The 16658-nt window shown below is 34.9% G+C and overlaps 1 protein-coding gene across 1 annotated transcript in view; it reads left to right on the plus strand.

Moving 5' to 3' along the window:
• LOC150106645 (dachshund homolog 1-like) overlaps window positions 1–16658 on the plus strand; it is a 237271-nt gene that overhangs the window by 179231 nt on the left and 41382 nt on the right. The window contains exon 7 of the mRNA XM_090393448.1: window positions 7322–7405. Coding sequence (XP_090249574.1) covers window positions 7322–7405 — 84 coding nt within the window. The remainder of the gene's footprint in view (window positions 1–7321; window positions 7406–16658) is intronic.

A 16658-nucleotide genomic window follows, 5' to 3' on the forward strand; every position in this document is an offset into this window, starting at 1 on the left:
TTCTGTTTCCTACAGTTCACTAGATGCAAAACAAAAAAAAAAATCTTTTTCTTACCTCCACTCGTGAAGCACATTAAAGGAATTGCATGTATAGCATTGACTTCATTGCTGTGATGTTATGTCAATTTTACTTAAGCTGCTTGACGTTACATCTTAGGCAGAGTGATTAATCTGGTCTCTATGTGTCAGTGGACTCACCTGCTGTTCCATGTTATTCTCCTCCTCCCCCCGTTCGAAGATTTTTAATAGATTTATTTATTTTTTTTTTTTAAGCAGTTTTGGGCGCCTGGAATTTCTGTGGTGCTTATAAAGCTGAGTAAACGGGTGTCATCAGATCACGTGTCAAAACATCCTGGAAAGATCCAAATGAGATTTCTCCTGATTATCTAAATTGAGAATAGTGATGTGCCTGTTTTTATAGATAAATTCCTGGTGTCTAATATTTGTCCATTTTATCCAAAGATGGACATCTCAGCATTCGGCATCATCACTGGGATATCATCCTATTTCTAAACCAAAATTTTTGTTTTGCATGTTGTTTTCTTTTCAAAGGCAAAGTTTAACTTCACAGATGTTTCTGTGGCAGTTTGCTGAGTTTGAAACAGAGCTTAGGAACACGCTCTTCGCTTTAAAATCCTATTTTTGATTAGAGAAAATTACAAAGGCCACATCACACACTCACACTTCTTTACAAGGGTTAGCGAATGCTACAGCTTTTTGGATTAAAGGATAAGCCAGCAAAGGTTGGTCGATTGGTAGAGCCTCTGCTACTGATGGCTCACGAAAAAAGTTAAGCAAGTTTGAGTGCGGTTAGTAGTTGGAAGGAGTTCAATCGTTCGATGCTGTTGGCACACTCTTCCTCGATGAGTTTTTGGGCTTACTGGAGGTTTAAAATAATAATAATAATAATAAATGACCCAGAAAATCTTACTGTTCTTACCCATGCCTGGAGTAGCCTTGCAGTTACAACAGTAGCGTCATCTAGTGATCAGTGTGGAAACTTTTTTTCTATTTCTACTAATTGTTCTACCTATTTTTTCATGCTAAATTTTTTTTTTTTTTAAAGTCTACTTTTCCTTTCGGCCAGTCGCTTCTCATATTTCTCTCATTTGCCATCTCCTACTTTACTTCTTTTTTTTTTTTTAAATTTCAGTCATAAATTAGTGCTTCAGACTACAGAAGATGACCTATCTTAACATAATTTGAGAAACTCACTGCCCACTTTTCTTTAAGTTTGTTCTTCTATGATATACTTTTGATATTTTAAGAAAATACAGCAATATCCAATACACACACACACACACACACACACACACACACACACACACACACACACACACACACACACACACACACACACACACACACACACACACACACACACACACACACACACACACACACTTCCTACAAGCACATTGAATTGTAATACACATTAGTACGAGGAAAAATAATTTGACAGGAAACGGCTCCACATTGATTGGCACGGGTGTACATTTCCATTAGTTCTTATTGGATCACTTCCTTATGATTGCATTACCACTTTATTAAATCATCCTAGTAAACGAAATGCCTGCCTGCAGTACTTCTATTAATATGTGCATTTACCTTCGCACCATTCTAACAATTTTTATTTGAAATGCATTAATGTTAATTGCACCAGAACTTTTAAAGAAATTAATGAATTATGATGTCAGCAATAGCGTTCGACAAATTATAAGTTAATAAAGGAAACAGAATTATTAAAAGCCATATACGGATGTTAATTGAATTCATACGAAATGGTAAAAGGAAACTACTTAGCATTTTAATCGCATTACTTTGAGAAATGAAGACAGAAATGGAAATGTTCAACTATAAAATTATCAGTATATTGCAAGTTTTCAAAAGTGACATCATCTCTCTCTCTACTCCTGATGAGTCTCCTATCAGATCCGAAAGAAGTAGTAGTTCCAATGCTTAATGGTACAATGCGAAGTAAACTGTCATAATTTTTAATTCAGCTTTAAATGGTATATTATTGGATATATTTGGAAAGTAGCGTTTAGAAAACGCATACAATTATCAGCACGATTGTAACTGAAGAAATGTAATCATATCTCTTCCGCTAATTACAAGCTAACAGGTAACAGAACAACGGTGATTGGTTGACTTGCTAAGAGGGCGTATCCTAAGTGATTTAAATATTATTCAGGAACATTCCAATCGTTTCGGTATATGAAAAACAATGAATGAAACTAATTTTAGATTTAATGGCATAAATAGGTATAATAAGATTATTTTAAATCTTTGTTATTTATGTGTGTGTATTTGGTAATGCTTGTGTTAAAATATTTTTTTTTAATATTCTTAATATAATTTATCCCTCCTCTCTATATTATTAGATTTTCTCTCTCTTTTTTTTTTTCTCGCCAAAATATTCCACTGACACAATAGCCGATAAATATGCCTTGGAACTCATACGATTGTTTTCTTTGTACGGTGTATTACAAAATTGACACAATAGCCGATAAATATGCCTTGGAACTCATACGATTGTTTTCTTTGTACGGTGTATTACAAGTTCATCTTGCAAGCTGAGTGATAGCAATAAAATTTATGGCAGCTGTCATATGCGCGCGCGCGCTAACATGACAAGAAATACAACAATTAACCGAACATTAATGAAACAGTTGCGGTGGTTTAGTAAAAAAAAATAACAAAATAATAAAATTTGTTTCAGTTTTTGACAAATACTTTCTGCGTTTAATTAAGAAAACTTTCTTGGAACTTCTGGAAACAAAAACTGCTAATACAATTAACATATTTTAATTAATTTTAAAAGGCTTTCCACTTGTCATTGTCATCGTTCAAAAATTTCAATAAACCGTTAATTGCAAAGTGTTTTTTTTTTTTTTTTCATTTTCATTATTTTTTTTTTTTCGGCATATCAAAATTGACGAAATTACCCAACATAGACATCCATCGGGTTGTGATCGGCTCACCATCGGGTTTGCCGAACGAGAGCGAAGAACAAGTTGTCAAGGAGACAATCCAGCCGAGCACTTTACGCCTGGTAACAAGTGTCTGCAAGTCGCAAGGCAAGTCGCGGATAGCCAAGCGAGCAAGGGAGCAAAGTGGCTGTCTCTGCGGCGCGTCGATTTAGTGGCAAATCAACCCCCTCTACTCCTGGGAGGCCAGCAAATCAGGCTTAACAACAACGCGAGTCATTAATCATCGTCGAGCAAAAGAGGGGAAAGTTCGGCGCATGCGTGGTGCTGCGGCATTTGTCCTCTCTCTTGTCACAAATGATCCCAAGGCGTTGTTCTGGTGTCAAAGCAAACTTTAGACGAAAAGTACTTAAACATTCTGCTATTAAAAGTGTATTTCCATGAAAAGTGAACAGCTTGGAAGGAAATCGAAGTGACAACACAACTGCAGAAAGTGATACTGCCTTTGCAAGTAAAAGAAAATCTTCTTAAATATTTTTGGAAACAATGCACTCGTGGAACAAATGACTACATCAGCAGAGGGGGGGGGGGGAGATAAATGGAGGGAGAAGAAGTTCACTTCAGTAATTTGGAGATGATTACTTAGATGTTTCTATCGAGTACAACTTACAGTTGGGCATCAAACATCCCTTCCGGAAAAAAATCGTAATAATAAAAATAAAATACAAACTATGATGCAACGAACTCTCTCATTGTGAATAAATTGTTTAAAGAATATATTCTTCTTTAAATAATGATTTAATAAAGGTTGAAATTTAGAGAATCTTGACTGTTTCTTAAGATTTGGCCAAAGACCTACGTTGGTAACTTGAAACTACACCTTTGTAAAATGGCGTCTTTCGGATTGCGTAGTCCAATCAGAGCAACGTATACATTATCACACGGTTTCGTCTTATTGTATAATTTACAACGTTACTTGTTTTCCGAGTACATATTTCTCAATGTACTATTTTTTTTTTTTTTTTTTGCGTTTTGAACATAAAATGGCTTGGAGTACAAAATCTATTCAATCTCCCTTGCTGTAAATAATTATTCAGTTATTTATTTGCAGTACAACATTCCCAGTACAACATTGTGAATGTTTTTTAACGTCGGCTGTCGAACTTCATCCCATCTTGAGTTCGTAGCCATGTACAATGTATGAAAAATACCGCTTGTTAACTAAATTAGGTATTGGTTGGGGGTCATATAATTGGTGTGGTCTCAGAGTATTTGATTCTGAAATACAAACGAGTCTTAGAACACACCAATTTATATAACACTGACCAACATTAGCTGTAGCATCTACAGTTATAACCTGCATTCGAAGGATTTTGTTTCTAAAACAAAGGCTTCTTAAACTTATTACATTTATTAACTTCCAATTACTATTATTAGCTTCCTCAACATTGAAGATGCGAAGTTTCTCTTTCATTCCCAGTACAACAACATTTCTATATTGAACAGCTTTCAGTTATGTATAAAAATCCAATTCAGAGAACACTGCCTCCATAGCTTAACTTATTCTCCTGAAAATCCTGGCGCCTGTTAAAATAATAATAATAATAATAATAATAATAATAATAATAATAATAAAAGTCTTTTCAGTCCATACCAGAATTTATAATTTCTACGTTATTTCATATTCGGAATTATAAAGATAATAATTGAAATAGTAGAAAGATCGGAATACATAAGCCTGTTTGCCGTGTGATAATATAATCTCTTTCCTCTTCAGTTCATTATTCATCCCTGGAATACAATTTTTGATTCATAAGTTACTTTATTAATGTACTTAAATCGTTCATGCGAAGAAACAGGAAGCTGTATTTTTATAGACAACACTGTACTCACGAAAAAAAAAAAAAAAAAAAAAGTTAAGAATCAAGAACTTATTCAAAAAACCCACTTCCTCTTTTCTCCATTCCCCCCCCCTCTCAGGATGGCACAGTGAAATCCCCGTTCTAAAGGGAACGAAGGCTTATTAGTAATTAAAGAGATTAATTTCTATCTTCCGGTTGACAAGTAGACGCCATTCTGAAAACACTGGGACTTTCGTTTTATGTGCGTCCCTGGCGATCGAAACTGTACAATAAACTGCTTTCCGGCATACGGAAAAAAAATAATCCGACGAAACTTATTCGATGACTGTCTGTGTTGTTCTGCTATTTTAAGTATACTTAAAATAGCAGAACAATACTCTGTTGCCGTGTCACGAGCCCTGTAATAATACCAAGAAGGGGAAAACAGTAAATTGCTGTGGATTTCATTCGTTGAAATGAATAAAATGAATACAAGATGCAATATAATACACAACTAGAAAATTGAAAATCTTCTAGCACATAAGAATAATACCAGAGAAATACAATGCACGCTATCTTTCCTAAATGGTTTCAAAAATGTTGAGATAAAATTAGTGACTTCCTTTCTCGTGCCTTCAATTTACAACGAAACTTATAAAGGGATGAAGGAGGATGCCTACTTTCCCTTGGAAAGTCCAGGAATAATAATAATAATAAAATACTAGAAAAAATTCCTTGTATCCTGACGGGGTTTGAACCTAGATCTTTCCATGAGATGAAATATTTGACTGCATCCAGTTATATATATTTTAAATATACTTGCGTTCAGATAACAGAATATGAATGAATAAATTATTATTTTTCCGATAATTTTGTGATAATTTTGATGCGAATGCAGTTATTGTAAATCTGCAATGCAGGCTAATAACGCATTTGACAATGACTACTTTCCCCTTAACCAAACATTGTCCTCAACTTGAGATACAAAAACAAATACTGCAAACGGTACTTCCTTCTAATAAAGTGAATAATGGTTGTCTTTCAGCAACCACGTAAAACGAGTTGTAGCTACCTACACCCAGAAAATGACAATCACCATAATTGCTACGAGTACTAGAATCATTTACTGCATTGGGGCGGGGCTGGTCAACTGTGATTGTTGCGTGTTTCTAACTTCCTGAATGCCAGACACGGGACACGAGATGAAATTAACATGTCTCAATGCAGTTGAACCCCGCCCATTCTGACATCATATGATCTTTGTTACACACCGATTACACCAATAAATGATAGGCGTGTCCCTGAAAGGGCACTCGCTCTACCAATATGTTTAAATTGCGCCACAAAAAAAAAAAAAAAAAAAAAAAAAAACGCGGGGAAAAGAACAAAGATAATAAAAATAATACCATCTTAGTTCTTTTCTATTTGCATTGATTGAAGTATTTTTATTAACATCGTCTATGTTAATTATAGATCTTTTCATTATTATAGCGTGGCAACTTTTAATGTATTCATGCAGGTTGTTCTCTTCCAAACACATGAATATTCATTTGCGTTATTAGCTAAATCTCGTGACAAATTATTAACACCTGACTATTTTACGTGTCCTTAGACTTCCTCCTGATTTGCATACGAGCTTTAAATCTTGCTAGTCATCAGAGTCAAGATGTTTATCTAGACAAGCATTAAATTTTATTTAAATCCAAGAATGCTACTAGAAGAAATTACACTCACTTCTTAATGTATTTGGTTCACTATCTTATCTTTCTAAAAGGAAGCTGGGTGTGTGTGCGTGTGCGTGTGTGTGTGTTTTCGATACACTCGCCACTTTACGTTTTTGTTTTCCCTTTCCTATTAAACAAATATGATTTACAGGGGCCTGCAAACGTGATTATCTCTCACCTCCTCCAGTAAAACATCGTAAGAGTTTCGAGAATAATTGTCTGTAACTATAAAGTAATCTTATAAGGGGTGATATGCATTCTGTATTATTTTATCATGGCCCTCGAATGTTGTCGAGTGAGAAAAAAAAAATAACGAACTCCCCTCTATACTAGAAGACATCTAGTGTAAATTACCTCCTATTACGTCTTTTAATATTTCACTTTCTCTTAATTTAATTTTCGATGGCTGCATACTCTTTTCTATTTCTTTTACTGATTTGAAAGTAGAAAATTCATGTTAAATGATTCAGAAGAAATCTCTTTATCTTTTATTTCATTACTCTTTTTTTTATTCTATTACTTTTCCTTTGTCGAGTCATTAGTAGATCGGTAAATTATAATTGCTAGTACTTTTCCTTCCTTAATTTGACATCGATATCTTTCTGAGTCCTCAGGCCATACCTCAATAACTGTAAATAGCTGACAAACAGTCACTTTGTGATTGCCCGCTAGAGGGCGGGTAGGGAGAGACTTAGACACATTAATGAACAGGTGTCGTGTTCAAGTACAGTTGTCAAGTACAGTTATCAAATGTGTGAAATTGTCATTGATTTCTATCGCATCTTTTTTTTTTTTTTTTCATTTCCTTTTATTTGTTTATTTATAGCGGAACTAAAGATGGAGGTCCTCCGAGAAAGAGAACTAAGAGAGACGTTAGAAAAGCAACTTCTCGAAGAACAGCGAACAAGAAGTGAGTATTTAAATAGTTTGATTATTGCAATGCGTGCAACAACAACAATAATAAATAATAAAACACAAAAACGGCGAAATTAAAAAAAAATGAAAATACAAACATATAAAAAATTAATGTCTTATACTTAAACTTTAAAACTAAAAAGAATTTTAAAAATTCAACTATTAACAGTTAAGTAATTTTAATATTTAGTATATTATTATTGAAAAATTAATCTTTGGAAATGAATTAAGGTAGTGTTTGATTTTAAAGTTTGATTACATTTGTTATTAATTTAATTTATTTTTATCAAACTTTATTTCATTTCATAAGTAAACCAAATGAAATTAATAAATAGTACATAAAGAATTACACGTTAATAATTCCTAGAATGTTCACACGAAAATCCGACAGAGAACCACAATTGAGTTGCAATACTTAGCGTAGATGCTATGGTGCTGCCCCCTATTTAAATTAACCATAAATAAAATGCAGTGTATTAATACTTCTGCCAGAGAGAAAACTAATTTAATATTAATCTCAGTATAGGCTTCTGATAACAATTAAATGAATTCAATAATGGAAATATGAATTGCTTGATAATAAAGAACTGAAATTTGCTTACTTAACATAGCGTACTCTTCGATGATTAGTTCTTCCTTCTCTTTTTCCTACAACAATAATTAGACGATAATTGATAATGGTTATTATTGGATAAGAATTCGATTTCAAAGCTGCAAACATTGCGCTCTGCCATGTTTGTAATAATTCCTATCGAAATGATTGAAGCACAACTCTCAGTAAAGATGCAAAATTGAAATGGCTTTGTCTTCGGTTTCCTACAGAAGCAAACAATGAACCAACTGACACCCATCTCTGTGACCTAGTGATAACCGTAAGTACTGTATTCATTTCAACCTTGTTAAAATCCATTCCCCAGGATATCTTTAACGTTTGCAAACACAGCAAATAAACGTCTGGTGAATGTGTCTTTAGCAGTGAACTCTGATGACCTACACTAAGAGCTACGTCTCATATTACGCGATGATATTCTCTCTCTCTCTCTCTCTCTCACATGACAATGCATTTCTACTCTCTCTCTATCTCTTTCTCTCTCCATTCACCTCTGTAAATAATAATGGGGTAATCGAATGTCCCAGTGAAGGGGGCGGGAAGTAAGGGGACGGTAGAGCAAATCAATCGTTCATAGCCGACGGTCGGCGGAAAACATAGGAGCATACAGTTCTAAGTGCACAACCTTTGCCCATATGCCACAGCGACGCCTCGCGTGCTTTTACAGCACGCCCATTGCAGCGATCGACCCCCAAACGTCATCTATCATACCACGAGGCCCGATATTTTTCTGGTCCGTCGATCTGCTGCCTCCAGATATTTGTGATGCACTTAAATTCCTATCTGTCTTTTGGGGGGCTAAGTCTGGAGCTTGTTGGTGATGTATGACTTGGATGGGACTTTTTTCTTCTTCACTCTCTTTCTCTCTTTCTCTCTCTCTGTACACCTTTGTCTTATTTGGTATCAAGCTCTGGTGAGGAGGCGATAAAGAACCGACGCAAGTCCATTTGTGTTTATTTACAAGACAGTGACAGAAACAATGCGGAGAATCTTTTTCACTGGAGGACCACAAGGGAGGCGGAAATACTGGAACGAAAAGAAAGAGAGAATTAAAGAAAAAAGTAAACGTTATTAGAAAAAAAAGTCACAGATGTGCAAAAGATGTGAAACAAAGCTTTTCAATTGTTATAAATCGTTTGCTGCTTTTGATCCCATTGTTATTCGTTCGTTTTATTTATTTTTTTTTAATATCAAAGTAAGTTTGCGTGAAATGTAAAAAAAATCCTCTGTATTCACTGCTGAGAACTTAGATAATTCACGCGTTTTGGTGGTTGCCGCAGTCGTATTAACTAGTACATGACTCATCTGTCGATATTTGGGTTTTTTAACTCCGGGTTCTCTGGTTTTCCACTCAAAATCATGAATCCGGCAGAGAACGCCGTTGATAAATTTAAATCTCCTGGTCGATGTCTGAATAATAATAATAATAATTAATGGATAAATAAATAAAAAACGTGTGCTCTTACTGACAAGGACTATACATTAAAAGCTCTATTCGACCATCAAAGATATATTTTCCCCTGTAAAGAACGCTTCTCATCATAACTGACTCGTTTTCATTATAAAATTAATTTCATGTTCATGTTGTATATTTCTTTCTTTTTTTTTATTTTTATTATGCATTAGTTTATATACAAAGACTCCGTTATAAGTTTCACAAAGAATTAAGACGTGTCCTCTTTTTTTTTTCTAAAAAAAACTTTCTCTAAACCATAAGACAACTCCGATTTCTGCTACATTAGACACCATCATCCAAAGAAATGAAAGAAATTGCAGGCGAAAGAAAATAGCTGTGTTGTTTGGAAGTGAATTATGGATAAAATTTTCTCCACCTATCACACTAAGTGGAATGAGTAGGCTTTTCTGTACAAAACTCTTCAGATCAACGCGAGATAGCAGCGAAGTATCTGGCAAATGATCGGAAAGTTTAACTTTCTCAATTCTTGGCTGAACACCATCTACGAATCGTTCTTTTCTGTTTTTTTCGGTGTAAGGGGTCACGTCCAAACCTACACTTAATGCTTTCCACGTGCCAGAACAGAGCACTTTCAGCCATAATTTTTCCCGTCTGAGATATGTTTACAGTCGCTAGCCTGATATTAGATATAAAAACTTTACTTCTAAGACAAGATTTTTTTCTGTTTCTCTTTGCCGATCTCTCTCGCCCACTCTAATCCACAAATTTAGCTCAAGTCTTGGCAATCTCGTGCTGGCTTGTTCTCTGTTATAAAGTAAGTGTAAATTATCGAGTGCTGGCCAACAGGACCGCAGGCTCTAAAATGCCAAAGTAGACGTTAGTCCAGAGCTGAACAGGAAGAGGCTAGCAAAAGCGAACGCTCCGGAGCGTGTGTGCGAGCGCGCGCGCATTGCTAGGTCATTAATCACTGTCAACTTGATTCTCACTGTCCCTCTCCACCTCCTTCTCTCGCTCTGTCTCTCTGTCGCTCACTCTCTTCGGCTTTATCCCATAAAATGCCGATGACATCTGCCTCTGTCGGGTTGAGTTCTGAACATGTCTCTAGTATACTATTCAGTAGGGTCGTATAATCCTCTCTTTCTCTCTCTCTCTCTCTCTATCTATCTGTCTATCTGACTAAGCTATGCCAAACGGAAAGGACAGTTGAAAATAGCGCACTGTTATAACTGCATTTCCGGAGTTGGTAATAGAACATGCAACTCTTTCTCATTCTACATTTGCAAGTGTATACACATACAGAGTTCCCATTTCAAATGCACAATCATATCATTTGCTGAGTTTAGTCGAGACACATGCAGAGAAAGAGTGAGCTAGTATGTGTGTGTGTGTGAGAGAGAGAGAGAGAGAGAGGGGTTACAAAGTATGATAGTCTCTCCTATCTTCACATCCATTATTTATTAGCTTTCCTATATCCGTATTCTCTTATAAAAAAAACTCATGGTAAAAAAAAAAAGTTACTGAATTCTTTTAAAGGAGAATTTCCCACATATAACGCCTCCCCCCTTTATTCACAGTAGAAATACACAAAACTATAGCCTTTAAGCTTTAATACAATGAAGTGAAACTCAGTCTATAATCTACAGTAAGAGCGTTAGATTAATATAAAATACCACAATTCATGCATATACTTATACTGAAATAATGTGAATTTATGAACATGCCGTATGTTAAATATCTCATTATTGAATTACTGAAAAGAGAGCCAAAAGGCTTCACTTCGGCGATGCACAATTATTCAAATTAAGTGAATATTGAATCCAACATTATTTCAAAGCCAAATAGAGAAACAACAAGAGTTTCGTGCCGAATATAGAAACTATAAAAGTTTCGGCGGACACTAGCGTAAGCCAACCTTTCATGATAGGGGCAACTCGTAGTAAAGGTGGAGTAAGATCTGCTCACTATCCTTATACTTTTGACACCTTTTTTAGTAACTCCTATGGTAAAGTGTAAATTCTGCATCACTACAACCTGAATATTTACGGGTCTGGCTCCCACTGATGAGACCTAAACAAAGGTCGAAACGGGTCTGGGTAGTGACCCCCCCCCCATAATGTATAACATCATACTTGTCCGCTAGGAGATGTGTTTTACATTATGAATAATACTAAGGACAGTGATCAGAGCTTACTCCACCTTTACTACGAGTTGCCCTGCCATGAAAGGTTGGCTTACGCTTGTATCCGCCGAAACTTTTATAGTTTCTATATTCGGCATGAAACTGATGAAACTGTTGCAGTTTCTCTGAAACTCTTGTTGTTTTTCTATTCGGCTTAAAAATTATGTTGGATTCAATATCCACTTAATATGAATCATTATTGAATGTTAGAAATAAAAGAACCCTTAATCAATCGTGTCAAATGTCATTAAGCTTATTTCTAGCCACCTTAATTTTTTGTTTCAAAATAACTTAAGTTTTTATACTGCTATTCAAGAAACGTTGTATAACTCTGTGCAGAGTATATTCATATGGATGGATTCATGGATACATAATTCAGCAGGAACTTTGCTCTCGAGACTTAAGTGATACTTTTTTCCCCCACCATGAAATAAGTGCAGGCTTTCAATATGTCGATTTTATATTATGAACAAAATTATGAAAGAACAAAAGACATTATCAGATTGCCTATCAGATAAAACGTATGGTTTGGGAATAAATTTGCAATTAGTCACTCCTAAAATTGCGTATAGTTTTATAGGATCGGGAACATTTTACATTCTCTTGACTCATATACAAACTATTTATGTCGATTTTTGTTTACGGAACTTGGAATTTATTTTACTATTCCTTCTAAAGAGAAAAAGAAGCAAATTAGGAGGGAACTGGGAGACACTCTTTTTCTAGAGCTCCTCGGTGCAATCACCTGATGCTTTTATTTTTATTTTATTGTATTAAAGTTATTGTTCAATATATGAACAATATTAGTCAACATTTGACTCGTTGTTCTTTATCTATACTAGGAGTCAGAAACCGTTTTTGTTTTTTTTTGTTTTTTTTGAAGGACAAAAATATCTTCCAAGAATCCTCACGAGTCTGCACATTCATGGAAACTATACACGCGTTCGTGGACACTACGTAGATATTATATTCGAGATGTAAGCAAGTAATGAGTTTTTCCCCATAATATTCATACATAAAAGCAAACAAAAACACGTCGAATTTCTTTACGCTTACTGAAGAAGGTGAAAAGATAAACGAAAAACCAAATGCATCTAATATGTCCATTAGTTTCGTGGTTCCAATAAATCTCATAATAGTGACCCACGTAATATAGGTCTTCGCTGTTGCAATCGTATCATCATAATGCAAATGAGACATTTAGTCTTGACCGGAACTGATTCCTGACGTGTTTAGATCCTGTTTCCTCATTAGAATCCCACACATATCGTAATACCTTACACTCATCTCGAATATACGATTCACCCACCATGAACAACGATACAATATGGCTTCACTGAGTAGAGGATTTTTTTAAACACTTAACATTGAAGGAGATCCACTTTTAAATAGTAGAATTGTTTTGCTTGGCTGAGTAAAACTACGTTGCAGCCACTTCTACCAAAATTACATCCCACTCTGGGTTTATTTGGACGACTGGGACAATGATACTGGTTCAGTACTCCTGGTATATAAATTTTGATATTCGCAGTTTTTTTCCTCTTTTTCTATTAACAGGAAAAGAAAACCTTCCTTAACTATTTTATTAGATCTCGTTATACGCTTGCATTGCCTTTTTGTTTCTGTAGTAATTCAATCGAACTAAAACAAAAATTAACCATCTAGTTACAATTTGCGGGCGATTTAGATTTTTGCCATAATAACCACGTATGTTTTTCTCAGGATGCTGTTAAATGATTAATAATAGACGTAAAGGTCGGGGGGGGGGGGAATTATATCTAAGAAAAATCTACACACACCTGAAATAGCATTGTCTCATAAATGCTATTTTAACAACTACTTAACAATAAATAAAATCTGACTCGGGACATTTCTGACAAATCCCTCATAGCTTGGTTCAATTACATTCCCTTTTGACTTTCGCTTATTAATTACAAAGAAAGCTGGTATAAATATGATTTATTGCACAACCTTTTCTTCTTCCTGGAATTCTGTTCACTTCATTGAAAAGATAATTAGGTTTAAGCTGTCATATGTTTTTTCCACGTCTGTTTCTGTTGTTCCAATTTCCACACTTACTTGTTTGTGTTGTAGAAAGCAACGTATCGTATCCCTTCAGGCTGTTGAATTAAACTACAGACTAGAAACAAGGCTTACATTAGCAGATCATTATTACTTTCATTAAAAGTAATATAATCCATCGTGATGATAAAATGCTTAGTGTTCTCTGAATTTTAAAATAGCGGTTAGCTTAAATATCTTTCTCTTTTGAATTTGAATTTTATTTCTCCTTAGTTATTTTTTTTTTACTTTCTCTTTAAACTTCTATTTTGCTTTTTCTCTCGTAAATATGATTCCAGCCATATTCTAAAGAATTTCATAAGTGTTGCATTGATGTAATGAGTTCTTCAAATATCCAAAAGTATCCTTCTATTTTTTTCTTGGATTCTATCTTAGAGAAATATTTTGTGTAATGCAAGATAACGCCGAGTATTCAAGGCCCTTTCAAAATTGAAGAATAATTCAGGATTCACTTACAGAAATGAAGAAATACGAATGCCAAGTTCATTTCTGGAACTTGGCTTTTACATTTCCTCTGTGTTGTTCATTCGGAATTACAGCAGATGAAATTGAGGCTATTTAATTTATCAGTCAGTTTCACTAAAAGTTACTAGTAGATTAAATCTATCGGTAACTTTTAGTGAAGATTTCATTTATTAAATTTCGTAGAAATCTGAGGGATCAAATACATACACAAAGAGACAGAAAAAAGATTAGAAAATGCACCTTAATAATTGCTATGCATTTTGCAAAACGTTTATGATTTAAATAAACAGGCAAAGAATGAACATTATACAGGTCATCCTTCTTAAAAAAAAATTGAAAAATTCGTCTTTTGCTGCCTAGAGTAATTCACACACACACACACACACACAAACTTTCCTCAAATCATCGCACTCCGTGAATGAGGATCTAAGATTTTCTCATTTCCTGAGCATTTCGGTTATGTAACAATCAAATAATTGTCTCTGATGACAAACATTGGTGATAAATAAAGTCCAAACTAATTTTTGGAAATTTAAAGCCAATAATTATCATCGTATGTTACGCTTTCGCGCAGGCCTACACATTCTACCGCGCAAGCTTCCGTAACCAATAATCGCGCGGTGGTATTCCGGTGGTATCCCATGTCTGTCGGAACGTGTGTGTTCACGGGACCGGTTTGCTTGCTTTGCGGGAGGAAAAAACCCCGCTGTCCACGCCTAAGCCCGGCTAACTTGACTATGGCTGACGAAGATCCTCGAGCTCTTTACGTCTCAGACGGGAATCGAACCTAGGACACTCCTTCCCCAGGCATATGGTTGGGAAGCGCACAGCCACTAGGCTAACTGTGCGGACTACGGGTAATAATAAAAGCCTTAATTATTATTATTATTATTATTATTATTATTATTATTATTATTATTATTATTATTATTATTATTATTATTATTATTATGAGAGACCTCCAGGGAGTCAGAGACTCATCGAGGGAGGCCATATACTATACACACCAGCTATCATACTTATTCTTGAATTCATTAATACTGCTTGCACTCACAACATCCAAAGGCAATCTTTTCCAATCACGCACCACCCTATGAGAGAAACATCTAGTCCCCTTCTTAGCGGCATGCATTCTCAGCTTTCAAGGATGCCTTCTCGTCCTTTCTCCACCCTTCATAAACTGAAAAGTTCCATCAATTGAAATCCTGTATGACCCTTTTAGAAGTTTATAAGTCTCAATCACATCACCCTTCTTTCTCCTGTTTGCTAGTGTCTGCAGTCTAAAAGTTCTCAGTCTGTCTTCATAATCAGTATTCCACAATTCGGATATTATTTTTAACAGTCTCCTTTGTATTCTCTCCAATATATCAGAATCACAACGGAAACCAGGAGACCAGACCTGCGCACAATAATTCAAGTGAGGTCTTATTATTTTGCCTTGTAATGAGGCAAAATAACATCCTTATCTTTTACACGTTAAAGTTCGCTTCAGCATTGCAATTATTTATCTTTTGAGTTGTATTTGCAATCTTTTGCCACATGGCTCCTGAACTTCAACTTCCTATGTATTAACACTCCAAGATTCCTAGCCTCATCAGTTTCTTCTAGCCTAATCCCACCAATATAACACGACATTGGATATCGAATCACGCCGAAGTGAATGACTGTACATTTACCGACATTGAACTGACACCCATTTTCCCATGCCCACAATTCCAGCCTGTTCAAATCATTCTGCAAATACTGTATATTAGCAGCAATCCTGATTACCCTACCTATCTTTGCATCTGATAGGTAGGGTAATCAGTATGTCGGTAGGGTATAGGTAGGATAAGCAGTATGTCGCTTGTCAAATCCTTCCCAATATCATTAATGTACAGATTGAATAACAGTGGACCAAGCACTGATCCTTGTGCTTGGTCCACTGTTATTCACTTTGTTACCTTATATATACATCATAAAAGCCTTTACGTTTTTATTCAGCTATTTTATAACATTAAGAGATGTATTTTGAATGCAGCAAATCACATGATATGGCCATCGGTGCTTTTTTATGATGTTAGTGTTTTAATAACTATTCATAATAATTTTATCTTTATACACGCAGACAGTTGAGGATCGGGGACAGAAACCAGTGGAGATCCTTTTAAAAAATGCTACTAGCCTGTCTACCCCGAAACTTAAGATCAATTCAATTCGCCTTCAGATTATCTTCTTTACAGACTGATCACTGTACTATTATGCAAACAGATGGATACAAATTGAAGATTTTATATCTATTACTCCCATTAAATAATTACCATATTTAATTAATTATGATTAATGAAATATAGTTAGATAACCAATCTCCATAAAAAATAACATATTTTTTTAAAATATGTTATTTAAAAAAATAACATATAAACTTAAAATGAACTTCAACTAAGTTTTAAAAATGAAAATTAAAAAAAAATTAAATTAACTTAAAATAATAAAAGTAAAAAGAAATGTGTCAT

The sequence above is a fragment of the Typopeltis vanoorti genome, chromosome 5, assembly GCF_054136105.1.
Source record: "Typopeltis vanoorti isolate ZY-2024b chromosome 5, IOZ_Tvanoo_1.0, whole genome shotgun sequence".
In the NCBI taxonomy this organism is placed as follows: Eukaryota; Metazoa; Arthropoda; class Arachnida; order Uropygi; family Thelyphonidae; genus Typopeltis; species Typopeltis vanoorti.